Source organism: Crassostrea angulata, chromosome 6 (assembly GCF_025612915.1).
Source record: "Crassostrea angulata isolate pt1a10 chromosome 6, ASM2561291v2, whole genome shotgun sequence".
NCBI lineage: Eukaryota > Metazoa > Mollusca > Bivalvia > Ostreida > Ostreidae > Magallana > Magallana angulata.
The window spans coordinates 56,785,214-56,812,501 of NC_069116.1; the positions used below are offsets into that span (position 1 = coordinate 56,785,214).

Below are 27,288 nucleotides of genomic sequence, written 5' to 3' on the forward strand. Positions count from 1 at the left end.
GGGTTTTCGAACTCTTTCTTTTTCTGAGATGAACACGTATAGATTGACTGTTGTATCTTTAGACTTCAGATTGTCACTGACGGGGACCAGAATCACCAAGAAATGGATACCCGTATTCCTTCTGACGATTGTACAACATCAGACAATTTAACAGAAAATCAAGATATCAGTCAGATGAAAGGTGTTATATTTTTTACATCTTTTCATTCTATTTCGTAGGTATCATGATATGAATTGCTTTAAAACTACAATCTTGAAAATGTTTATTTTGACACAGAAAATGGTTCCATTGAGGCAGATGAAACTAAAAAGACAAGTGATGGTACTGGAGAATTCGCCCTCTCTGTTGATGAGCAGGTTGAACAGACACAAAAATCTACCGACAACGTCCTACCTCCCGTGCCACATCTCATTAAAGCGCCTGATGTAGACGAGGACACAGTTGACGCGTACGATGAGGTAGAGACCAGAGGAAATGGAACCTGCTCTACTGCTGGGGAAAATCAAAGAACGATCGTAAATGTCTGTACCTCAGCAATGGAAGTGGGCAATGCTTGTGATGTGGTTACAAAGTCTAGTTCTATTCCTGACTCCACTTTAATAGTGACATCTAATATAGGATGTGGAGTGTCTGCAAATCAGGTAGATGGACATGTAACCAATGCAAGAAAAAGGAGACTGGTGGAGTGTGAGGAAATAGTTGAACAAGAAAAGATAAACTCTGAACCTCCTATACCTGATCACGTCCCTATTAAAAGTCCCAAAATCCAAGGTTCCACAGTAATGGACATTAATAAATTTAAAGAAATCATAGCTGCAAGGGTCAAAAACGATATTGATCATCAACTTCAGAAAACTCTGAAGGAATTTCAAGAACTAGATCAATTAGCTGCGGAAAAAGCTCGGGAGGCAGAAATGGTGAAAAAGCTCCGCGAGAAAAAGCTTAAAGATCTTCAACAAATTCAACAGAACAACTCAGAGATGGAAATCAAACGAGTTCTGAATGAAAAACTAAGGAATATGGACAGACAAAAGAGTTTCAATTTGGAAATGAACAGTCCTCCTCCAGCCCACCAAAGGCCCAAACAAAACATTAGAGAACTTTTAGATAAGATGGATCGATCCCATTCCCAAACCCCGATTGACTGTTCTACATACAGTGCATATAGTACTCGAAAAACCCCTTTACATTCTCCTAAATCCTGTGTCGATAGTAAACGCTCAACTAGTGCTCATTCTCAGTTGCCATCCGTCAGGAATGATGTTTCTAGAAAAGATGCTAGCATCGGTTCAAACAACATTCCACATGCTCACGAAACAGAGAAAAGTTGTGACACCAGGGCATCTTCAGCTCCAGTATCATGTTTTAACCAAAATGGTTTAAATAATCCACTCTCCTATTCAGATGCAAGACCGTCTGCTATACACATAACTAGTACTATAACCAATTCTAGGCCGACTAACAGTGTGAAACATAGTTTTAATCCCAATGCACAAGGAAACACCTACATTGATCTCTCTCAGAGGAACACTGACTCAGAAGTCGAAATTCAACGAGAGCTTAGTCGAGCATTAGCAGCAAAGAGACAAAAACAAGATATAAACATCAAACATGATGTCAGTAAGACAAGAGATATCTCTGTGATTCGAGAGCCTCAACAGGCTGAAGAATCTTACTCAACCAGACATGTTTTTCATCCATCAAATGCACACCAATTGCATAATACAAAATCAAAAGATATCAGAGGAGTAAATCAGTATCCGCCTAATACATACCCCAATCAATTGATAAGACCAGTGTCTTATGGAGGAATTACTAGTCCTCAAAATCAGTCCTTAGATAGAGTGACCAAATGTAGCACTCGTCTTATTAATCCTAGCATGATTCGTCCCCATGCTGTTCGACTCCTTGGAGCTACAGCGTTAGGGAATGGGCAGCAGCCACCAATGGATGGAAGACAAGCATACCACACTTATGGTTCGTCTTTTCCGAGGAGCACATACCATAACACCGGGTCGATCCAACAAGGAACGCCAATCAGACCTGTGCCAGGTAAAGTTCAATGTTAAGTGATTTGTTGCTTTTTCTTTGCAATTTTCATAACCAGATATTGCTACCCTCGGTCAAACAAACTAGGCATTTGTTATCTATTATATTTTAGGTATCGTTAGTCCAACTCAATCAAATACTCGAACCACTTACTCTAATGGAGTGCAAAGTTTAGAAAATGGTCAAATTCTACGACATATTCCGATTACGGCTGCCAGAACCACAGAAGATCCGCAACGAGAGTCATACGTTCAGGTAGCGTACTTCGTTTAACAGAACTGGACAATAATTGTTTTGTTGCAAATACTGTACAGTTATTGTATCAAACATTTTGAAGTTTATTTGTATTTTCATGGGATTTTTTTTAGTTTTATTTTTTTTTCGTTTTAACGGTTATCGATAGCATGACATAATTTACAAATTTGTAATATAGCATAAAATCCTTCATGCTTTTATTTTGCTGCCAGTCGATGCATCATTTAGAGGTTGGATCAGGTCGTAGAAACCCTAACTTCATAAGTTGGCCTTCTGATTTCACATTTCTCTCACATTGTAAGCTTTTGAGTTTGGTACAATGGAATGTTTTGTATTCTATTCAACTCATTATAGACTAGCAATATCGTATCTCAAGCAAAGTTGAGAGGTATTTCTATGAATGTCAATTTCCATTGGTGTTAAATTTATTTTTGCATGCTTTATTCATTCCATGTTCTTGTGTTCTGTGCATAATAATTTGAAATTATAAACTATATTGTATAAAGTTTATTTTTGAATTGTCTTTTGCACATATTTTTATCGTTAGATAATTATTATTAGAAGAACAAGATATTATTTCATTGCATGATTTTTATTTCTAGAACTTTATTTCGTGAAATAGCAATGATAGGTCAATATGTTGTCTGTAAATAAGAAATGTGCCGTACTAATTTTATAATTGCATGTGGCACAACATAACAACATTGACTGAAATGATTTAATTTATACTATTTTAATATCCACAACGCACATGAGTATTTAAAATCTAAATTTAACTAAAACACACCAAAATACGAGATAAAACTGGACAGAGGTACATTGCAGATGATTTTGTGATAATGTTATTCTCTAGTATTACACAAATTACACTTAGGATAACTAATTAATACTCGTATAAAGCAATGTCTGAAAACAAACTATCCTTGAAACTATAAAGATTTTTTTCTACGTGGGATTTTTTTATAATTAAGATAAAGAAAACAAAATTAATTGAACATCATTTTGTGCTTAAATAATCTATCTAGCAAGTGTCTCTTTCCCCTATTGAGAAGAAACTTTCTAATCTTGGGTAATTTGACAACTCTTTATTGGAAAGTTTTTGAGGAAATAAAGGCATTTATTATGGTTACATATAATCAAGAAAAACTGAAGTAAAGCCAAATAAATGTTTAAAAAAAAGATTTATTTTTTTAAAATTTAGATAGACATGGATACAAATATAAAGTAAGTTATAAGTAATACAAAATGGTTAAATGAATATTTGTTATATATAATATTGAATCTTTTCCCGGAATATGATATCGGGTAAAAATTACACCAACTTTCTACACAGTTTCTCGAAAAAAATTTGGTCAGTATGATTTATCCAATAGTAATAGTAATTTTCACAGTACATAGAAAGTTATAAAACCTTCTTGGCGTCGAAATATATATTGTTTAAACCGATTGATAATAGAAAGTTATACGTAAAAGAAGTTACTAGTGTCCTTCACACTAGGTTTGAAAAACCAGATGCATTTCTAGTTCTTTAGTGTATTAGCTCAAAACGTTATGGTTAATTGGCAATACATTATTAAATGTATAATCAGTGTAAGCAAATTTTACAGGTATGCAGAGAGAACTGCCATGCTAAGACAATAATACAAATACAATATGTATATATGTAATACATATATTATCCCATTGAAGTTTTACATGTATCTTGACTAATGGCCTACATGTATTCATTTTACGATTATAAATCAGAAATCGTTACCTACCTTTGTAATCCATACATTTTTGCAATCAAGTCCAAATAAAGTCTACGCGGAAGGGACTATCGAGCAAACGATATTTTAAGTTTAAAAAGGTGGGTTCATATCATCACAAGCCAATCGCATTTCTTAGATAGTAAAGTTTCCAAAAAAATTGACGTTTTTCATATTGGCTTTGTTATTAAAACTGCTTTTTCATTAAAAGATTTTTTGCAAATTTTTCAAATTAGGGTTTACGCTCAAGAAATCCTCATTAACTTAGAAAACGAAAAACATAGAGGAAAAAGGAACTATACACATGCGCAATTATTGCTATTGATTTTAAATGCAAACTAATTACTTCTATACTACTGTGGTTTCATCAATATTCGTTGAATACCAATTTTCGTTGATTTCGATTTTGAGTTTATCCATGAAATGAAATAAAATCATTGAACTGCAATTTCTACTAATATTTTGCATTGATAGGGTATTGGCCACGAATTAACGTATCCTTGAAATTGTGATTTTCAGTTTATCCACGAAAGTTGATATCCTTGAATATTAATGAAACCACAGTATCCAGAACTGAATCGTTTATTAAAAAATTCTAATGCCAAAAAATTGCAAATGAAATTGTGTTTACGTGATTACTTGCCAATTATTGAAAACTTAATAATCTCAAAGAGGATATTAAAAACTAATTGCAACCTGGCCTCGGGGCCATAAAGGCTCACCTTTAGTTTCTGTCTCACATTTTTACTACATATTTCTGTTGTAAGAAAATAATGTATAGAGACATAAATGTAAAAAATTAAAGTCGTTCATCGTAGGTGTGTTTTATATTTCATAGAACGAAATTTATGAATTTTTGACTTTGTAATTATTATGCAACAGATACAAAAAAAAACAACAAACAAATGTGAAATTAATTTCATGGATGAATGTCCATCCATGGAATAAATTTCAGGTTTTTTCTATGCCTTTTACTTCATCTCAATGCATACAAAAGTACAATAATATAAATTTGTATTCATGATAATGATATATTTGATAACGCTTATAACATACAATAATGACAATAACAATAATAATGATAGAATAAATTAATAACACTGAAAACGTAATTAAGATACAACAAAATGCTTTTTTTATTTATTAAGTAAAACAGAGGATCTGACATTTAAAACAAATTCCTTAAATATTCTAACTAAATGTAGTGTTGTTTAAAAATCGTTGGAAAACTTTGAATTCAACTATTTGCATCTGTACATGAAATTTATATAAGTAAAGGGTTTTTTTATATCTTATGAACTCAGATTGTTTCTCCCAAGCATCTTCTTCGAGTTTTCTCTTGCACCTGTAAAGATAAATTAATCATTATTGTTGAATCCTTAAAATTCATGGTGGTTCAATCTTCGTAGTAAAGGCTGATAGCCCTTTCCCACGAATTTACATCATCAACGAAACAAATTAAGAAAGAGTTTTTTTTTCTTTCTGAAACTAAAATTCAAAAGATCCACGAAATTACATTCCCTCAAATGAGCAAAAAAAACACAATCCACGAAAATTAGCCCCAACGAATTTAAACGATTCCACAGCATTCAAGGAAAACTTTTGTTGTTTATAGCATTTTGGTTATCATTTCACTCTCTTTTAATATGTCCATTATCATGGTATTCTTGGATTCTTTATTTTTTTGGTAGACAAGTTTCATGAGCATGTTGGGTTACTGTTCATATTTTAGCCTTTTCTTGTTATGTTCCGTTACTGATTGTCACATCATTTTAGTTTTAGTTTCTTAATTTTTGGTTTTTTGTGCATATTGTTTTAAACTTTTTCTTTTAACTCGCTTCAATCGTGACAATTTTGAGATTTTAAAAACAAATTAGTGTTAAACTTATTTTAATTTTCTTTTCTTCAACAGTTTTTCACAACTAAACATCATTTATTTTTAGCAGGCCGCTATTTCATCCCTCCAACAACCAACTATGCGACCTCGCAGTTATATGCGCCCTTTAGCCCCCGCCTCCTCGGTCAGGGTCCCCCCAACAGTACATCCGACAGTCGACCACGACACTCAGAAAATACCTCTCAACGCTGAGGTCCTTACGCCATCTCCGCAACAGACAAAACCAAACGTGCATATGAACGTCAATGGAAAGTGTATCGTGTGTTCTAAGTTTGCTTTGTATCTCTGTTCCAAGTGTCAACTGTTCTGGTACTGTTCTCCTCAATGCCAAGTAAGTAGAAGGTCACCATTTTCTTAATTACGTATTTCCTTTTATTTTTATCTCGTTTAATTTATTCTTTTTTTCTTCTTCTCTTTTATTATAGCTAAAACATTGGGTCACCCATCAACACCAGTGCAAGAACTCTTCTGCTGTGTCCAAGCAATCAGCTACGGATATAATAATTATGGAGAATTAATGTTTACTCTATCGTTTTTTTTACCTATATTTAAAAGTGTTCATACATATAAAGGTAAAATGACAATGATAACGAATAAATTGTTTGTATTTACAGTACAAAAAGACTATATTTTAACAACCAAGTTAAAAGATTTGGATTGTTTTGTAAACCTGTGTAATGGTGTTGAATAATTGTATTTGATGATTTTATGCGTATTTATTGATAATGGATCTCTTCATTGTACCTGTGCTAAAATGATTAAGTTGCTCATACTGCTTATCTTGTGTAAATGGTCATTTTTACTTTTATCTTAGAGAAAGTCGTTTACTCATGGTAATAAAACTATTATATTTTGTATCGTTTATCAAGTGTATGATTTTGGCATTTGAATATTAGAAGAAACTTTTAAATGGGCATTAAAAAGGTGTGTTCTGTTCATTTGCTAACTTTTATTTCATTTCATCAGATTTGGAAAATGCATTTAATTCTGTATGTGTGCTGCACAATTTGTACTTTAGTATTATGAATGTTTTATACCTTACATGCATAACTAATCATTTGTCAATATTACATAATATATTAATAGTAGAAGTGAAATGATTGCTATTTTTGTACAGTTTTTTCTATCGCAATCAATCATTTTCCAGAAGTGCCATTTCTTTGCAAATCCCTTCGTCAGCAAGACGTTAATCATTCCAGTCCAATAAAAATTTGGACATATAGGTTAAAAGAATTCATTCCATGTATAACTATCATCCCTTTATTTATAAGAATTTATGGACAGAGTTTTGTCACGATTTGAATATATTGAATGAAATAAGAAATAAATCTGTTAAAGCTTCGATTCTATTCTTGTGATATATTTATTCTTTGGCAACGAAGAACCTTAAGTAGTATTTGAATCTGGATTCCGACCAATTACCGAAAATGCCTTTTTATCAGGTTATATTTATCATATTCATCACAGGAAGATTTTTTTTACCTCCTTTATTCTAGGTAAATGATCTTGATCCGCACCTATGTATGCTAATAAGTTATTATTTAAAAATATTTCTTTTACTAGACTAAGTTAGAAATACTACAAAGCATTTTATAGTTATAAAATCTGCCTTCAAAGTTATTACAGTGTCTCAATTATAAAAGATTGCATTAAAATTCAGGACAAATAAAGACACCAAGTAAAATAAATACTTTAGATTCGCTATTTCAAGCGAGCAATTTATTCCGCGATTCGATCGTTTTCTATCAAATTGCGGGAACATAAAATGTCAAGTTTGTGTCGTAGTTTCATCTTGTGAACATATGTCTGAATAAAAAAAGATTTTAAAATTCGCGAGATGTGTCCCTCGCGAATTTTACGCAGATATTTATTCCTCGCATTTCAATAGTAATCTACAGTAGATTGACAGTCTTCACAATTGAAGGGTAACTGTATTTGTTGAAAATTATAACACATGTCAGTTTTAACTACTAATATCGACAGACTAACAATCATCATAGAACATAATGAGAGGCGACAATCTTATGGAATAAAGTACAATCTGTCTATCAGTCATGAAGACATATACACAGTCTGTCAGTCTACATAGAACATATACACAGTCTGTCAGTCTACATAGAACATATACACAGTCTGACATTCTACATAGAACATATACACAGTCTGTCTGTCTACACAGAACATATACACAGTCTTTCAGTCTACATAGAACATATACACAGTCTGTCAGTCTACATAGAACATAAACACAGTCTGTCAGTCTACCTAAAACAAATACACAGTCTGTCTGTCTACATAGACCATATACACAGTCTGTCTGTCTACATAGAACATATATCCAGTCTTTCTGTCTACATAGAACATATACACAGTCTGTCAGTCTACATAGACCATATACACATTCTGTCAGTCTACACAGACCATATACACAGTCTGTCTGTCGACATAGAACATATACACAGTCTGTCAGTCTACATAGAACATATACACAGTCTGTCAGTCTACATAGAACATATACACAGTCTGTCTGTCTACATAGAACATATATCCAGTCTGTCAGTCTATATAGAACATATACACAATCGGTCAGTCTACATAGAACATATACACATTCTGTCAGTCTACACAGACCATATACACAGTCTGTCTGTCTACATAGAACATATACCCAGTCTGTCAGTCTACATAGAACATATACACAGTCTTGCAGTCTCCATAGAACATATACACAGTCTGTCAGCCTATATGGAATATAAAAACAGTCTGTCAGTCTACATAGAACATATACACAGACTGTCTGTATATACAGAACATATACACAGTCTGTCAGTCTACAAAAAACATAAACACGGTTTGTCAGTCTACATAGAACATATACACTGTCTGTCAGTCTACATAGACCATATACACAGTCTGTCGGTCTACATAAAACATATACACATTCTGTCAGTCTACATAGAACATATATACAGTCTGTCATCTACATAGAACATATACATAGTCTGTCTGTCTACATAAACATATACCCAGTCTGTCAGTCTACATAGAACATATACAATACAGAGTCTGTCTGTCTACATAGACCATATACACAGTCTGTCAGTCTTAATAGCCCATATACACAGTCTGTCTACATAGAAAATATACCCAGTCTGTCAATCTACATAGAACATATACACAGTCTGTCTGTCTACATAGAACATATACACAGTCTGTCTGTCTACATATAACATATACCCAGTCTGTCTGTCTACATAGAACATATACCCGGTCTGTCAGTCTACATAGAACATATACACAGTCTGTCATTCTACATAGAACATATACACAGTCTGTCAGTCTACATAGACCATATACACAGTCTGTCAGTCTACATAGAACATATATCCAGTCTGTCTGTCTACATAGAACATATACACAGTCTGTCAGTCTACATAGACCTTATACACGGTCTGTCTGCCTACAAAGACCATATACACAGTCTGTCTGTCTATATAGAACATATATCCAGTCTGTCTGACTACATAGAACATATACACAGTCTGTCAGTCTACATAGACCATATACACATTCTGTCAGTCTACACAGACCATATACAAAGTCTGTCTGTCTACATAGAACATATGCACAGTCTGTCTGTCTACATAGAACATAAACACAGTCTGTCAGTCTACATAGAACATATACACAGTATGTCTGTCTACATAGAACATATATCCAGTCTGTCAGTCTACACAGAACATATACACAATCGGTCAGTCTACATAGAACATATACACATTCTGTCAGTCTACACAGACCATATACACAGTCTGTCTGTCTACATAGAACATATACCCAGTCTGTCAGTCTATATAGAACATATACACAGTCTGGCAGTATCCATAGAACATATACACAGTCTGTCAGCCTATATTGAATATAAAAACAGTCTGTCAGTCTGCATAGAACATATACATAGACTGTCTGTATATACAGAACATATACACAGTCTGTCAGTCTACATAAAACATATACATGGTTTGTCAGTCTACATAGAACATATACACTGTCTGTCAGTCTACATAGACCGTATACACAGTCTTTCAGTCTATATAGAACATATACACAGACTGTCTGTATATACAGAACATATACACAGTCTGTCAGTCTACTTAATACATATATACAGATTGTCAGTATACTTTAGAATACATTGAATCTTAATGCATGTTTTTCTCTTTCGATTTAAACATGTACTCAGTCTGTCAGTCTGCATAGATCATATACACAGTCTGTCTGTCTACATATAACATATACACAGACTGACAGTCTACATAAAACATATACCCAGTCTGTCAGTCTACATAGAACATATACACAGACTGTCTGTATATACAGAACATATACACAGTCTGTCAGTCTACATAGACCATATACACAGTCTGTCAGTCTACATAAAACATATACACAGATTGTCAGTCTACGTAGAACATATACACAGACTGTCTGTCTATACAGAACATACACAGGGTCTGTCAGACTACATAAAACATATACACAGACTGTCACTCTACATAGAACATATACACAGTCTATCAGTCTACATAGAACATATACACAGTCTGACATTCTCCAAAGAACATATACACAGTCTGTAAGTCTACATAGAACATATACACAGTCTGTCTGTCTACATAGAACATATACCCAGTCTGTCTGTCTACATAGAACATATACACAGTCTGTCAGTCTACACAGACCATATACACAGTCTGTCAGTCTACCTAAAACATATATACAGATTGTCAGTATACTTTACAACAAATTGAATGTTAATGCAAGTTTTTCTCTTTCGATCAAAACTTTGATTTATCTGACACATTTTAAGAGTGATTAGCAAAACATGAAAATACTGTTTGGTGGTTACCTAGCATTGCTTGAAAAAAAAATTCTTTTCCGCGGGCAAAAAATATTGCGCAATTCATACCACAACAAAAACATTGTTTACCATTATTTGTTATGCTATTTATAGAGCCTGTTATATCAATAAAAATGGAAACATTTTTTAATAATGCAATGGCCATACAAGGTCTATTTTCAATCGTTTGAACAATACTTTTCCATATAACGGAAATATACTTCCAATCTGTCGCCGATTGGGCTCGTGTACACCTGTCACACTGTGTCAAGTAGTGTTACAAACTGATAACAATACGGTTTCCTGTCATCCCAACATCTTGCATTATATATCTTTTCCATCTGGAGCTTTAAACAAATTATTGAATATTGATCCTACCATACATGCTCACTAGATATTATCGCATTTCAAACCCAAATGCAATTCGACTGATCACAACTAACTTTTTTCCTCAATCTTTGGACAAAAAACTATTTATTTCGTAAGGTAAAAAAGGGAAATGTGTATTTTAAACTTTTGAAGCAATTCTTTTCTAATAGATTTACAAATGTTTAAAACGCAACAAAACCCTAGCTGCCATATCACATTTGTATACTAACTTTGCACATTACAATTTTCTTTTTTAGTTTTGTGTACGATGGGGGGAGGGGGGGCGGGGGGAGGGTTACTTTATCGTGTTCTCTCTTTGGGTCACTAGAGTAAGTTTTCTTAAATATCCTCTTTGAACTATCAATGTCCTGTAAATCTCTTGACGATTTCATTTTAAATTCAAGCTTAAGCCTATTTTGTTAGAAAGACCTCAGGGATTTTGGTTTGCATCGTGTTTTACTTCCATTAATTACTTGTTTGCTTTAGGTATCAAATAGCGCAGCATATGTTAGGGAAACTCATGCGTGGGACAATGTGGATTAAATTAAAACTTCATATGTTCACTTATTTATTGCGCTCTGTAAACAAACAGTCCTTCTCCTTTTAGACAGTAAGATATTCAAACTTTAAACGCTTACAATTTTTTTTGCGTTACTTTGTAGGGGATTTTACAGACTTTTGATCTGACAACTGCATCAACGACTCCTGATACCAAAAATTATGCAAAACTAACCTAACTTTCTTAGTAATTAAAGTCAAAAAGACATCGGGCATATTGGGTTATATGAGTGTGACACAGTTTACATGGAAATTGTTGTTATTGCGACTCCTCCGAAACCATATTGTGAAGTCATTAAATCTTAACTTTAAAAGGTCTTTAACAATTTATTCGCCTGTTTGATATCTCCTCTAGAGAATCGATAGTTCAAACCTTGTGAAAGTTGTTTGTATTTATTTGAGCTTAGAATTTTGTCGATCATTATCATCATGACAGCTAATTAACCAATTTCATTTCAGTTTGTTAAATTATACTTGTTTTATTTCTGTTATTTGTAATAAAACAGAAAAGTACAATATTCAATTACTGTGTGTCATTCTTGGTAGCTCAATCTTCGTGGTTTTTGTTGCGTCTCCCACCCCCATTCCTCACCCTAGAATCTACATCCAAAACGAATATTGTATATAGCATTAATTCAATAATCACATACATAAATCCACGAAATAACGTCTCCATGAAGCTGTGAATGATAAAGACCAACGAAAAATTGGTTCCCACGAACTTTAATGACTTTAATGAATCACTGTTTCTAATACATTTCTCTATTTGTGTTTTTTCAATTGTTTCTTAAGTTATGTTTGAGATTTTTGCTGGATTTTTGTTGCTTTCAAGTTGTGTTTAAGTTGGCATTCTAGTCCCATTTCGTCCGTCTTATACATCTGTTTCTAAGCTATTAACAGTTACGTTTTCATCTCAAGTCACATTTAGTCATTTGCAACCAAATGTTTAAATCATCAGGTAATGGAGATTATGAATTCTCAAAATAAAGTGATTCAAAGGGTAAATAATAACAAAAACTATGAAAATGGATTGGATGCCATAAAAATCCTCTTTAAAACCGCCGCACAAGAAATGTTAGCATTTACGGAAAAGATTCATAGACATAGTGTATATTCTGAATAGAGCAATTAGGATCACGTAGAAGGGTGCAAAACTGGAATATACAAAATCGACTTTTCAAGTTTTTCAAGTTTTCAAGTTTTCAAGAATATATAATGCTAAAAATTGTGAAATTACAATGAAAGCATTGATAATGGTGACATTGTTTTGCCCCTTACATGCAAGATGAATTTTTTCAACGTCCAAGAAAAGTATGTCAGCATGCTGGATAATTGTGTCAATATGCAAAACAATTACTAGTATGCTAAATTCAATTTCTTTTTTACTTTTTAACAAGTCGCATGAATACATATATACATGATTATGTTGAACCTTGTTTGTAAAATGTCCGATACTGGCGACAGTAAGTAAGTTTATCAATAATTATCTCAGATTCTCTCAAAAAGACTGGTAACTCACATGCCAATATAATTTTCTTGTAGGTATACATAACGATATTGAAAGTTGGCGTACTTTTCTTGCATTTTGACATAATTTATCTTTCATGTACAAGGGGCAGAAGTAAATGTATGGATGTAAGTTCCTTTGAAACATATGACTGCCGTCACGAGAAAAGGGCCCTTAAGGTCAAAATTTCACAAACTCACTTTTTTGTCAGTTCCGATTAGTCTACTCTTTCTGAATACAAATATACAAAGATATACAAGATCTTGTGTGTTTTAAGCATTTTAAGACAGTTTTAGTAAGAGATGTTAACACGACTTTGACGTAGCTCGTCAATAACGCCACGACATCACAAACGTCAAATTTTGTTTTGCGATTATTTTTTTTCTTCTATACTTCCTTTCATCGTCTTTAATTGTTTGAAGTAGACTTAATTAATTTAATTTTCTAGAATTCTAGATTTCTTACAATTTTAACAAAAGGGAACAAAAGATTTTGAATATCCAGATATAGTTTAAGTTCTGCAGCTAATCCAGATGCACTTCCGATGAATCCACATGCAATAACCCCCTCCCCACGAACATAAGAAAGATAGATGAAAGATATTAAAAGAAAACAAATATCAAACTTCTCTCCAACCTTTAAATACATCATAGTTATTTAAGCTGCCGAGAAGCAAATAAGCAAACATGTAACAAACATAGATAAAGATGGTCAAACCCGATGCCTATGTTTCCACAATTTCGGGGCATTGTCAAATTACATACACGAGTTTATTTTCTAAAAGAGAAATATTTATTCTTTTTGATCAACCTTCTGCACGGAAATTTTATTGCATATTTACTGATATTACTTTTTAAGTACCTTTATAGTTCTGAAGCAAGTTTAAAATCAATAGCTGATTTTAATTGAATAATTTAAAATTCGGAAGTGATGGTATTAAATTATTTGTGATTTTCTTCTCTTTTATACGTTAACAGTTCTTAATTCTTATACAATTACCGGTGAAAAAAAATCGGCTTTGACTGTCTCGCTGAATAGTTACAACTACAACTGTGGACAGTTGATTTGATAGAAAAGATTTTAACAAAAATGGCATCTTATATTTATAGATTTAAATTTACATCCACTAAATATGATTCTCTCTATTTCTTACGAAAATTGATTGTGATTCACAGCTGTATAGAAACAGACAGGACTGAAATCTACTCGGTCAAATTCTAACCATACAGTTTATCGATCGGTCGAAATCTTCAGAAACCTAAGAAAAATCACGGATTGCACGAACTAATCATTATGATGCCAAACTCAAATTCCAATATAAGACGCTTTGGCTACAGCTTTCATCTATCGTACTGGTGTACATTAACAATAATTTAGTGACTTTTACTTACTTTTTACGATCAATTCAATTCATTAATTTATTAAAAGAAAGATGTAAATACTTGTATAAACAATAAAATGCATTCTTCGGTGATACATGCGGGCTATAAAAATAGCCACATTACAGAACGCGGGTTACGTTAATTTTTTTCAGTATTGATCACTACTTTTTGGTTATGTTTATTGTTTAATTATACTCGTACATACCTAATTAAGTGTATCAAATACGACAGACCAACAAAATACAAAAGCCATCCCACGTGCTGAATCTGCACGTCTATTCAATCGCTTTTTTTTCAAAATGCAAAATTGCAAGTAAATTTAATAAGACTTCTGCATTAATTATGTCCAATTTTGCACTCATCGATACTACAGTGCCGATAGACGTAGCCTATACTCAGCGAGAACTAACATTTTAACATGTTGACTAAATTTAATTTTCTTATTATCGATGTTACATGATGAATGAATCTCTTTCTCTCTCTCTTTCTCTCTCTCTCTCTCTCATTGAATACAAATATTGATCGGCCAAGTGATTATCGATTAAAAAAAAAAGAAAAATTAAATAGTAGACGATACTAGAGTGCATAAAGTTGAATACGGTATTCCGAATTTTAAGTAACATCCCAATTTTCATTGCTGTACATTGTAACAAACACACATAAACATTGACTTCAGTATCATCGAAATTTGTTTCTTGTATAAAAAAGAAAAGATGAGAAACCATAATCTATGAAGATGAATTGTACGGTCATGCATGTTATAAATTGTAAAAGTCGCATATGTGGTTTTTATATCTATCGATAAACATGCATTGATTTATAAAACGACAATTTTATCGACTTGATATCAAAAGTATAGTAGTATAATGACTGCATTTACAAACTTTTTTAATTTAAGGAATTTTGAATCATGTACGAAACTTATTTCAGATGAATATAATAATATTAAATGCTAAAAATCCATGAAAATATGGTGAGTTTTCAGGCATGTTATGACTCTTTTTTTTTACGTAATATAGCTCAAATAGTACACACATCATGTGGATTTGGGTTGTTACATTGCACAGGGAAACAAAATATGTTGCGCTCAAATAATAAACAAGTTTTTCTTTGGTACAGGTATATACTTTTATGTTGTTTCATTAAAGGTACATAACATGAAAATGTCATTAAGAATCAGATTTTTCCATGAAATCAAATGCGATATATTAGAGTAGAGTTTTACGCTGTGAAAATATTTCTCAAGCTCTTCTAATCCGTTAGTTACATGCGTTAAAATTCGTTAAATAATTTCAAATTTTGATCGCAAATTCTTTAGTTATAGAATATGCGAGAATTTATTTTGTATATTGGTAGTAGCACTATAATTGAAACATAGTCGCTTCTCTTGTGTTCCTTCCGACAAATTTAGAAATTTAGAATCGTCTCCCATGAGGTGAACTTCCAAACTTATGATTTGAAATATTTGACTTGTATTGTTTCACAGTAATTACGGCACAGATAACTGTTAGATATGAACAATACTGCTCTGCATCGATTCGGTATGTCTCGGCCTTTATCCCCTCTTATCAACAACGAGTGTGCAGTGTAGTTTTTTTTTTAATATAATAGATCATACATGTATTGCTCATGCAAACTAAAGTTGTACAATTTTACTCAGAATACTTTATAAATCATCATCGGAAATCCGCGATGAGTCTGGCATTCAGTTATACGCAATGCAATAAGTAAGCGTTTGACGGTATGCGAGACGTGCCTTTGGTTTCCAACGATGATTTATAAAAAAAAAAATAAGTGATTTACCAATTAGAGTATACTTTCATCACACACTAGAATGGAAAATGTGATGTTTAACTTTCATAGCGGATACAAAAGCGCAATTTTATGATATCTCAGCATTAACTTGTGTGCAATATTACATATCGAAATGTGGAAATATTGACGTTACATGTGTATATTTCATTTATCAAATGTTTATTTTTTAAATCAACAAGTACATGTAATATTTGACTGAAAGTATATTAATCGCGGTATTAAAACAAGGCCAGACTTTAGTTATTCAAAAAACACAACACAGACGCAGAAAAAATAGAAACAGAAAATAAAAAAAAAAACTGCGTTTATAATGCCGCTACTTTGACGTCGTTTTCTGCGCATTGTGACGTCAAAAGATAAGGGCCCTTTTCTCATGACGGCAGTCATATACATTCACAAACTTTAATGTAAAATGTGTGAAATGAATATAAAAGAAAGCTAATAGGGTGTGTCAGATTTATTTATACAATAACAACTTAGGGTAATTATAATCCGAGGAGATGGCAATTTTCTGAGAAACGAATCCTGGTGAAGGAAATGAACTTATACTGTGGTTTCACCAATATTCGTTGAATACCAATTTTCGCAGATTTCGTTGTTAATTTCATCCATGAAATTAAATGTTCATTGAAGTGCAATTTATACTTACATTTTTAATTGATAGGGCTCATTGGCCACGAATTTACGTATCCTTGAAAGTGTGATTTTCACTTTATCTACGAAAAGCGATACCTTTGAATATTAATGAAACCACAGTAACTTGTATTCATATTCATAAATTCCAAAATATAATCCATACAATAGCAAGATTAATATACACAAAACTTAAAAATCTTGTCATACAACAACCCTGGGTGTCTGAGTGGTCCAATACTGAGTTCAGAAAAAAGAGATACGTAAACTTCTAATTAAGATTAAATAAAAAATATTGTTTGTGAAATTAATGTATGAAAAACCAATATTTTAGAATTTATTCTGTAACGGTATGGTTACATTTGGTTGTGAATTCTATGTAGCTGTTTTGTTGCTGTGGTAAAACGATTCTGTTGAATCAATTAGAATAATAGATTTTATGCATATATGTATCTAAATAGGTTTATTCAGAAATGCACTGAATGAAATTTGCACTTACTCTTTGAAAAATCTATTTAATAATATCTATATTTGATTTTGAAGGAGGTCCATTCTTACAGAAAAGAAAAAAAATTTGATAACATTAGTTTGTAAACCTGTATGACAGCATTGGCTACTTTAGAAAAAGATGATAAATTCTAATATCATCACCATTGCGGGACAAACTCAAAGGAAATCTACAGACAATATTAATTCAATATTTATTGAAATGAATTTTCAGTTTTTGGTATGTAAAGGGAGCAGCATACATTGATACGTGTAATTTGATATTCTTCATGCTTCATAAAGAAGCATGAAAAAAATCAGATTAATGATTTTGAGAGAAAAAATGAAAGATTTAGTTATTTGGCCTCGTGTTTGTTTTGACAGGGAAGTGAGATTTTTCTTTGTTATTTATCTCACCTGAACCGAAGCTTTTCAATTTTTTCTATGTATTTCTTGGGCAAATGAGGCATAGGATATCAAAAAACTTTGTCAGTTGATCGATCTTTGGGTATCGGGGGTCTTACAATACAACTTAGAAATACAATAAATGGGGTTTGTCAGGTGAGCTATGTGACCCATGGGCCTATTATTTTAAAGATCTTTCGTCACAATCTATCGTATAGTGATCGCGCTGTTTTTTCTTTCAATCTTTTTATCATTTTCCCCTTTTTTTGTCGGCAAAATTTCTTAGAGACGGCTGGATAGATGTTCCTAAAATTTTCAGGGATGGTAGAGATTGAAAACACCTGTAGGATTTTTTTTTCCATTATTTTAAAGCTGCTTGGTCCGATTTTTTTGTAATTACAGTATACATTTTTTTTTTCATACAAATCATTTATCTTAGAAAGTTATGGACTTTCTCCTATTTACACCAGCAGAATCAGTCTCTTTTCAAAGTTAGAAATATTCAAAGTAAATAAAAATAATTTCTCTTTGGGCAAACGAAAAAACAAACCAAAATGTATCACGGGAATGTTTAGAAAAGGAAACCGCTTGGTTTCGTCCCCCGAATGATAGGGGTTATTCAACCCGCTTGCTATGCATCGATTGTAAAGAAAGCAGGCTTTAGAAATATTAGCGAACAAAATGTACACATGTTGATTTGTAATTTGTCTGATCATTTCGACCTTTATTTAAAGCGATGTCAAATTCGTAATACAATCATACCCGTCTCGTCATCAGGGGTGAAATTTAACATGAGGCGAAAAAACGCGGTACCTTTTAATGTCGTTTGTTTTTGTTAGCAAATTTTGTACGTATTTTTCTTCATTGAAATTTGGCATAATTGACTGGTAAAACTACTGCAATTCTATTATTATACATATACTAAGCATAGCCATCATTTAAAAGCGTTCATAAAATTTGATATAAAATCGGACGAAGCAGCTTTAAAATTTTATTCCCGATCATCCTTTTTCTGTTTCGAGACAAAAAATACTTGTCTCAGTGAAATCTCAGAAACGGTAAAGACTTAAACATCAAAACTTTGTGGGATGATAGACGTAGGAGATATGCAAAACTTATTTTCTATTCTATTGCTCCGCCGAAGCGGCACACTCACGCTGCAGACACTGATTTCAAGGTTATATAGAGAGAGATGGCAGATGCATTAATTTATAAATCTAATGTTTTTAACAGGAAATCGTTTACATTTCATGTTTTAATCAGATCAACTTATTCAATTTAGTTCTATACTGTTCGACATCTTTTGGCAATATTCTAAGTAACATTATCTCCCTCATCAATAATGATTGCGTCAACCAGAGGTGTGTTACCTGGTAAAAAGAGCATTCATTAGCCAAAAAACTCTACCAACAAGGTAGGTACCGAGGGACACCACTGCCAGATAAACATCAAAGACATGGTTGACTTACAATAATAACATAATTTCATATTCAATTGATTCCTAAAAATTTGTGTGATGTTGTAAAATTTTTAAGTCACTTGGTGAGTGTGAATTTAAAATTTACGAAATGACACCTTGTCATAGTCATGGGAGACTTAATTGTAAACGTATCTTTTTTTCTGAACCCTTCCCCAGTATTGGACCACTCAGACATCTAAGTTTGTTGTCATGGGAGCTAAGTATTAGTAATTATACGAAGGAAATGTCATATATTTTCAGAAAACAGTCGGTGGTCTTAGCAAAATCTTTGATCAATACTTATCAGAAAGTTATACCAAAAAGAAAAATACTATTAGTTTTAAACATATAATGCTAAATAGCAAACACTGGTTGTTTTTTTTTTTATAGAAAACTATGTTCATTAATTAGGAAAATAAATTAAATTAGGAAAATAAATAAAATATGCTTCCCCAGTAGTTTAATTCTGTGCTTCACAATTATTAAAACATGAGGCTATCTTTCTTTACACATGTTATCAAGTATTGGATTAATGAACTTATGGGAAAATCAATTTTTTGAAAAGCCAGAAATCATTTTAACAGTCGCCAAGCAACGTATTTTTGATAATTATAAACAGTGTCTATTAACTGAAATAAATGCATCTTCCAAATGTACAATCTATAAATATTTAGCTGATCATTGTACTTTGCAGTCATATCTAACAAAAAGAATTCCTTTACAATATAAGAAACTTATATGTAAATTAAGATTGTCATCTCATTGTCTTACCGTCGAAACGGTAGATACAGCAATGTTCCATTAGAAAGAAGTTTATGTCCTTAATGTACTTCAGAGATAGAAGATGAATATCATTTTATATTGAAATGTCCCTATTACTGTAATTTAAGAGAAAAATTCCTTAAAGGGGCATGTATTGTCTGGCTTTTGAGCTAAGACTACGTAACCGGTGCATATTTCGCTTGAAACCGCGTCATTTTAACTTGTTTTGACGCAAGATTTAGATAGCTACGTCCTACTGAAAGTCCAAGGTCTTGTTAAAATGGTTCTAAATGAATTTGAATCAGAGTTCAAAGTTCGAAGTTAGACAAGGAAGGAAGAAATCGCGCAGCCGTATAGTGACTTCAATGAAATTTACGATTATACGCACATTTTATACATTAATTTAAGAAAATGTTTTTGATCTCTGACTAGTCTGTTAGTGAGTTCATTTTAGGTAAATAATAGCAGTCATCCCACAAACAATGAAATTGGTCCTGCTACAAACTGCTTAGTGGTTTTCTTTTTTTTTTTAGTTGCTAATTTTTTCGGGGGGGGGGGGGAGGAAGGGACATCAAGCTGTGCAAAAGCATTAATTTTTAATCGTGTTATTTTAAAATCACTACATTGGACGGGTTATGTGTAGTTCATCCGGATAATTAGAGGTCAGCAGTTTGTTAATAAGGACCTTGAGGGGCTAAAACTCACGTTTTCGTATGATTGAACGCATAATTATAATCACTGACTAACATTTTTGGACAGATTACATTTACTTTGTAATTGATCTTTCTAATTTTAACAATTTTATGACAAAAATATTATTTTTATATGTCCACTACAAATAACCTCAGAATCAATTTCAAATTTTTATTTTAAAAATCCATTAATTTTCGAATTTGTCTTCATAGAATTACAGCATCCATTAAAAATACCAAACTTCGTCATAAGTCTTCATTGAAAATCTTAGAACTATACAACTGCAGTCTTCGAGACATTCCTAAATTTGATATTTGTAGTGCATTTTATGATTTTTATTATCTCAATTCTTTGTGCTGACATCAATTACTTTGAGCAAAGACAATTTACTTATCAACGCATGTGACAATTTACAATCACACACTATACTTTCATTAAGCTTGCTGATTTATGGTGACATTATCTATATTTTTCAACTTCTCTGTACTTGATGAAACCACAAAACACAACTAATCGTCTGGTTTAATAAATCAGTGCATGGCACGTGGCCTGGTGGGCGAGTTCAACAGCATCACGTGATCATAAGCTTTTGCCCATGTGCACTACAATATTTTCTGTAAGTAGTTTGTCTATTTCAGAAAAAAAAACACCAAAAGACATATTTAAAATCATTTTTCAGTTATTATACGATCTAACAAATTGACATTAGTCTCCTTACGTATAAATATGCAAATACATCGTTTGTGCTACATGTATTAGTGGCATTTTGTCCTTTACCATCTTGGAAAATGACTTTGATGGGCAGAATGCATGTTGTCCAATGCTATAATGGTTACATATAAAATAAAATCGGGGTGTTAGTTTATCGCAAATATCGGATAAGAATGTAAAGTTATCTTAAAACGATGAACGTGAAACCTTATCCAAAAACAGTACTAGTGTTGTCGATATTGAATTGGTTGCAAGTTTATCTCTCAGCTCCATGATTTATAGATGAGAGAATGACACTAGTTTATACTTCATAGAATTGCAGGAATATTATAAATAATAATATATAAAGATAACGTTACATAGTAACGTCTGCCAAGTCATATCCTGATTTATGTCCTTAGTTTTGTTCCAAATCAAACAAAAGGCCCAGGGGCCACATCGCTCACCTGAGCAACAATTGCCTTAACTCTGATCAAATTAACATAACAGTATCAAAATCAAAATATCTTGACAACTTAGTACAGTAGACCTTGCTAAAAAAAATTTAAAATCTGTCAATTTTTATCCACATATTGTTTTTGGTAAATACCAAGCCTATTTTGTTGTTATACCTGTAAGAAGATTTTTATCTATTCCTTTATATCTCCCCCCCCCCCCCATTCTGTGGCCCCTCTTTTCTCCAGGGAATCATGGTTTCATCAAACTTTAATATGCACAACCTGTGCTTTCATACAAGTTACTGCTTTTTGGACTGAAAACTTTCCCAGAATATTTTTAAAGATATTCTCTATATATTCCTATGTAAAAATTCATACCGCCATTGCGGCTCCGTCCTACCCCCAGGAACTATGATTTAGCAACTTGAATTTAAACTACCCGAGGATGCCTCCACACAAGTTTAAGTTTTTCTGGCCAAATAGTTTTAAAAAAGAAAATTTTGAAAAATTTGCTCTATATATTCTTATGTAATAACTCATCCCCAACTGTAGCCTCACCCTACCCCCGCTGGGACCATGATTTAAACAAACTTAAATCTATATTATCTGATGATGTTTCCACTCAAAGTTTAGCTTTCCTGGCCTAATAGTTTTTGAGAAGAAGATTTTTAAAGATTTGCTCTATATATTCCTATGTAAAAATCTATTCCCCCATTGTCACCCACCCTAACCCTAGGGGCCATGATTTAAAAAACTTGAATCAACACTATCTGAGGATGCTTCCACTCAAATTTGACCTTTCCTGGCCTGATAGTTTTTGAGAAGAAGATTTTTAAAGATTTGCTCTATATATTTCTATGTAAAAATCCATTCCCCCATTGTGGCACCTCCCTACCCGTGGGGACCATGATTTAAACAAACTTAATATATCTATACTACCTGAGGATGCCTCCACGCCAATTTGAGCTTTCCCGGCCTAATAGTTTTTGAGAAGAAGATTTTTTAAAAGATTTTCTCTATATATGCCTTTATAAAAATTTATCCCCACAATGTGGCCCCACCCTACCCCCAAGAACCATGATTTGAACAAACTTGAATCTACACTATCTGAGGATGCCTCCACACAAGTTTAAGCTTTTCTGGCAAGATGGTTTTTGAAGAGAGGATTTTTAAAGATTTTCTCTATATATTCCTATGTAAAAATCCATTTCCCCATTGTGGCCCCGCCCTACTCCTGGAGACCATGATTTGAACAAACTTGAATCTACACTACCTGACAATGCTTTCACTCAAATTTGGGCTTTCCTGGCCAAATATTTTTTGAAAAGAAGATTTTTGAAAAATACTAACAAATTTTCAATAATTCTAAATTATCTCCCCTTTAAAAAAGGCGTTGCCCTTCATTTGAACAAACTTGAATCCCCTTCACCCAGTGATGCTTTGTGCCAAGTTTGGTTGAAATCTGCCCAGTGGTCCTGGAGAAGATGATGAAAATGTGAAAACGTTTACAACGACAACGCCGCCAACGCCAACGACGACAGACAACGGACAAATTTTGATTAGAAAAGCTCACTTGAGCTTTCAGCTCAGGTGAGCTAAAAATGAAGACTTGAATAAGAATAGTAACTGGTGGGGATTGAAAGGGTTAGGAGGGTTCTAATATATATATATATATATATATATATATATATATATATATATATATATATATATATATATATATATATATACAAGAGGCTCAGGGGCCACATCGCTCACCTGAGCCTTAACTCTGATCAAATTAGCATTACAGTATTGAAATCAAAATATCTTTACAACTAAGTACAGTAGATTTTGCTTTAAAAAAATTGAAAATCTGTCAATTTTTATCCACCTCTTTCATTGGTAATTATCAAGCCCCTTTTGTTGTTGAACCTCTAAGAAGATTTTTCTCTAATCCGATATACCCCCCCCCCCCCCCCGAATTTTGTGGTCCCACTATTCTCTAGAGAATCATGGTTTCATCAAACTTAAATCTGCATAACCTGAGGTTTCAAACAAAGTACTGAGTTTTGGACTGCAAACTTTCCAAGAATGATTTTGCAAACTTGAATTTATACACTACCCGAGGGTGCCTCTACACAAGTTTCAGCTTTTCTGGCCAAATAATTTTTAAAAAGAAGATTTTTAAAGATTTTCTCTATATATTCCTATATAAAAACCCATTCCCCCACTGTGGCCTCACTGTACCCCGGGACAATGATTTAAACAAACTTGAATCCATACGACCTGGGGATGCTTCCACTCAAATTTTGGCTTTCCTGGCCTAATAGTTTTCAGAAGAAGATTTTTAAAGATTTTCTCTCTATCTAAAAATTTATCCCCCATTGTGGCCCCGCCCTACCCCCCAGGGACCATGATTTGAACAAACTTGAATCTACACTATCTAAGGATGCTTACACGCCAATTTGAGCTTTCCTAGCCTAATACCGGTAGTTTAAAAAAATAAATTTTTTAAAAGATTTTCTCTAAATATTCCTGTATAAAAATTCATACCCCAATTGAGGCCCCACCCTAACCCCAGGGACCATGATTTAAACAAACTTGAATCTACATTATCTGAGGATGCTTCCAGTCAAATTTGAGCTTTTCTGGCCAAATAGTTTTTGAGAAAAAGATTTTCAAAGATTTTCTCTATATATTCCTTTATAAAAATCCATTCCCCCATTGTGGCACCGCCATACCCCCGGGTACCATGTTTGAACAAACTTGAATCTTTACTACCTGAGGATGCTTCCACTCATATTTGAGCTTTCCTGGCCAAATAGTTTTTGAGAAGAAGATTTTTAAAGATTTTCTCTATATATTCCTATGTAAAACTTTATCCCCCTATTGTGGCCCCACCCTACCCCCAGGGACTATGATTTGAACAAACTTTAATCTACACTACCTGAGGATGCTTTCAATTTAATTTGAGCTTATATGGCCAAATAGTTTTTGAGAAGAAGATTTTATAGATTTTCTCTATATATTCCTATGTAAAACTTGATCCCCCTGTTGTGACCCCACCCTACCCCCGGGGACCATGATTTGAACAAACTTGAATCTACACAACCTGAGGATGCTCCCATTTTAATTTGAGCTTTTCTGGCCAAATAGTTTTTGAGAAGAATATTTTTAAAGATTTTATCTATATATTCCTATGTAAAACTTGATCTCCCTATTGTGGCCCCACCCTACCCATGGGGACCGTGATTTGAAGAAACTTGAATCTACACTACCTGAGGATGCCTCCACACAAGTTTAAGCTTTTCTGGCCAAATAGTTTTTGAGAAGAAGATTTTTGAAAAATACCAACAAATTTTCAATAATTCTCAATTATCTCCCCTTTAAAGATTTAAAGAGGGCGTGGCCCTTCATTTGAACAAACTTGAATCCCCTTCACCCAGTGATGCTCTGTGCCAAATTTGGTTGAAATCTGCCAAGTGGTTCTGGAGAAGAAGAAAATGTGAAAAGTTTACAACGACAACGCCGCCGACAACACCGACGACAGACAACGGACAAATTTTGATTAGAAAAGCTCACTTGAGCTTTCAGCTCAGGTGAGCTAATAACAAACTCCCGAAGTCAAAACAAATTATAATCCTCACTGCACATCACAATCCATAAACGCACTGGTAAAGGGTAGTACATGTATATCCAACATGTATACGTGTCAAACTGAACAAAAGCATTGGTGGAAAGGGTTATAATTTATAATGAAGTCTTAAATTGGTCTTTTCATGTGTTCAGTATATCTTAGAGACTTAGCTGTACCTCCCAACGTCTAAACAAAATCGGATGAACGACCGGACTGTATTATATTTCCCTAATTATAACCAGCTAGAACTGTTTAAATATTTATACACATGTACACTTATCCAAGTATGTATATCTCATATGCTTATATCTGTGTACTTTCGATTTGAATATTAATATAGACAGTTTTAAATTGGTATGGTACGAACCTTAGAACTTTTTAGAACTTACGTTTGAACCATTTGTATATGATTACACAAAAATACATTCTCTCTCTCTCTCTCTCTCTCTCTCTCTCTCTCTCTCTCTCTCTCTCTCTCTCTCTCTCTCTCTCTCTCTCTCAGTCGATGAGAGGTAACTCTAGGTAACATGAATTGTCTTATTTTCATTCCTCCAGAGACAGAAAGTTTTCTATTTTGACTTTCCCTGATATACATTGACATTATGAGATTTAAAAATTGTTAATAAAATTAACGGTGTATTTTTTTTTCGAATTTCTCATCTTCCTACATGTTTTTTCACCCCACCTCATACCAACAGTTGCCTTCATGTTTTTTCACCCCACCTCATCCCAACAGTTACGAGTAGCCTATATAATAGTGATTAATAGATAGTTTTGATCCGTGCTCTTTCATGTAAGCCTCGAACTCCCGCCCCCCCCCCCCGCCCCCCTCTCCCGGCAAACAAAATTATCCCTTGCCTCGGACACCTCCCCCCTCTGCATTTCTTGACCCGTGCAAGCTTTCCTATAACATATATATCCCTATTTGATCTTGATCGATAGTTTTAAACGTGTATGGAAAATTTTGATCCGCGCTCTCTTGATGTAACAAGTGTCTGTTTTGTTGCTATAAATAGCGGTCCCTTGTCAATCAACAAAGCATCGCATAGAAACAACCCCCTTTAGCACCTTGCTCTTCATACAGGATACGCGAGAGTGTGAGCATTTTTTTGAAAATCAGAAAAGTAAAAGAAATACAGTGAATCTTACCGTTTCTTCCGACCGGGCGTTGCTTTAATTTCCTGAACTTCTGCCAAGTCTTTTCCGAGAACTTCCCCGGCCTTCCGCGAATCGACTGAAATTTACTTCCGGGTGGCAAGTAGTTTCGGTTTCATAAATTAAAACCCACCCATTTGAAATTTGTTTAAGGATATCATGGACTTTATAAAAACAGTGCATGCAATTCTACCCGCAATAATCTAGCCCTCTCCGGTTATAGCCCCCCCCCCCCCCCCATTCTCTTTTGAGAAGTGGACATGCATAACCTACACGAGTGTGGGCTATGCTTGTCCGCTCTCAAAAGAGAATACCCCCCTCCCCCCCCCCCCCCCCCCCCAATGGGAAAAGGCTACATTATTGATGCTATAGTGAAATTCGTGCATTCTGTTGGCTATTAACATTACTGCTATTCGGAAATATGCGGATACATAGAAAAAATCTACA

The 27,288-nt window shown here is 33.5% G+C and overlaps 1 protein-coding gene and 1 long non-coding RNA gene across 8 annotated transcripts in view; one reads left to right on the forward strand and one right to left on the reverse strand.

Annotated features, from left to right (window-relative positions):
* LOC128189891 (uncharacterized) overlaps nucleotides 1-7,292 on the forward strand; it is a 27,043-nt gene extending 19,751 nt beyond the window's left edge. For 4 of the 7 annotated variants that reach the window (XM_052861685.1, XM_052861683.1, XM_052861678.1 and 1 more), the window contains exons 4-8: nucleotides 63-181; nucleotides 278-2,053; nucleotides 2,163-2,305; nucleotides 5,997-6,281; nucleotides 6,376-7,292. In XM_052861685.1, the coding sequence (XP_052717645.1) occupies nucleotides 63-181; nucleotides 278-2,053; nucleotides 2,163-2,305; nucleotides 5,997-6,281; nucleotides 6,376-6,468 (2,416 nt within the window). In that variant the 3' untranslated portion in view covers nucleotides 6,469-7,292. Of the gene's footprint in view, nucleotides 1-62; nucleotides 182-277; nucleotides 2,054-2,162; nucleotides 2,306-2,517; nucleotides 2,603-5,996; nucleotides 6,282-6,375 lie in introns of those variants that run through there. The other 3 variants (XM_052861681.1, XM_052861682.1, XM_052861680.1) reach the window with 3 other exon arrangements.
* On the reverse strand, nucleotides 5,180-27,008 carry LOC128189892 (uncharacterized). Its single transcript, XR_008244288.1, has 2 exons — nucleotides 26,836-27,008; nucleotides 5,180-5,398 (listed from the first exon to the last, which is right to left on the reverse strand). It is a non-coding gene; the product is annotated as an uncharacterized LOC128189892 (long non-coding RNA).
* Between the last annotated feature and the right edge of the window lie 280 nt (nucleotides 27,009-27,288).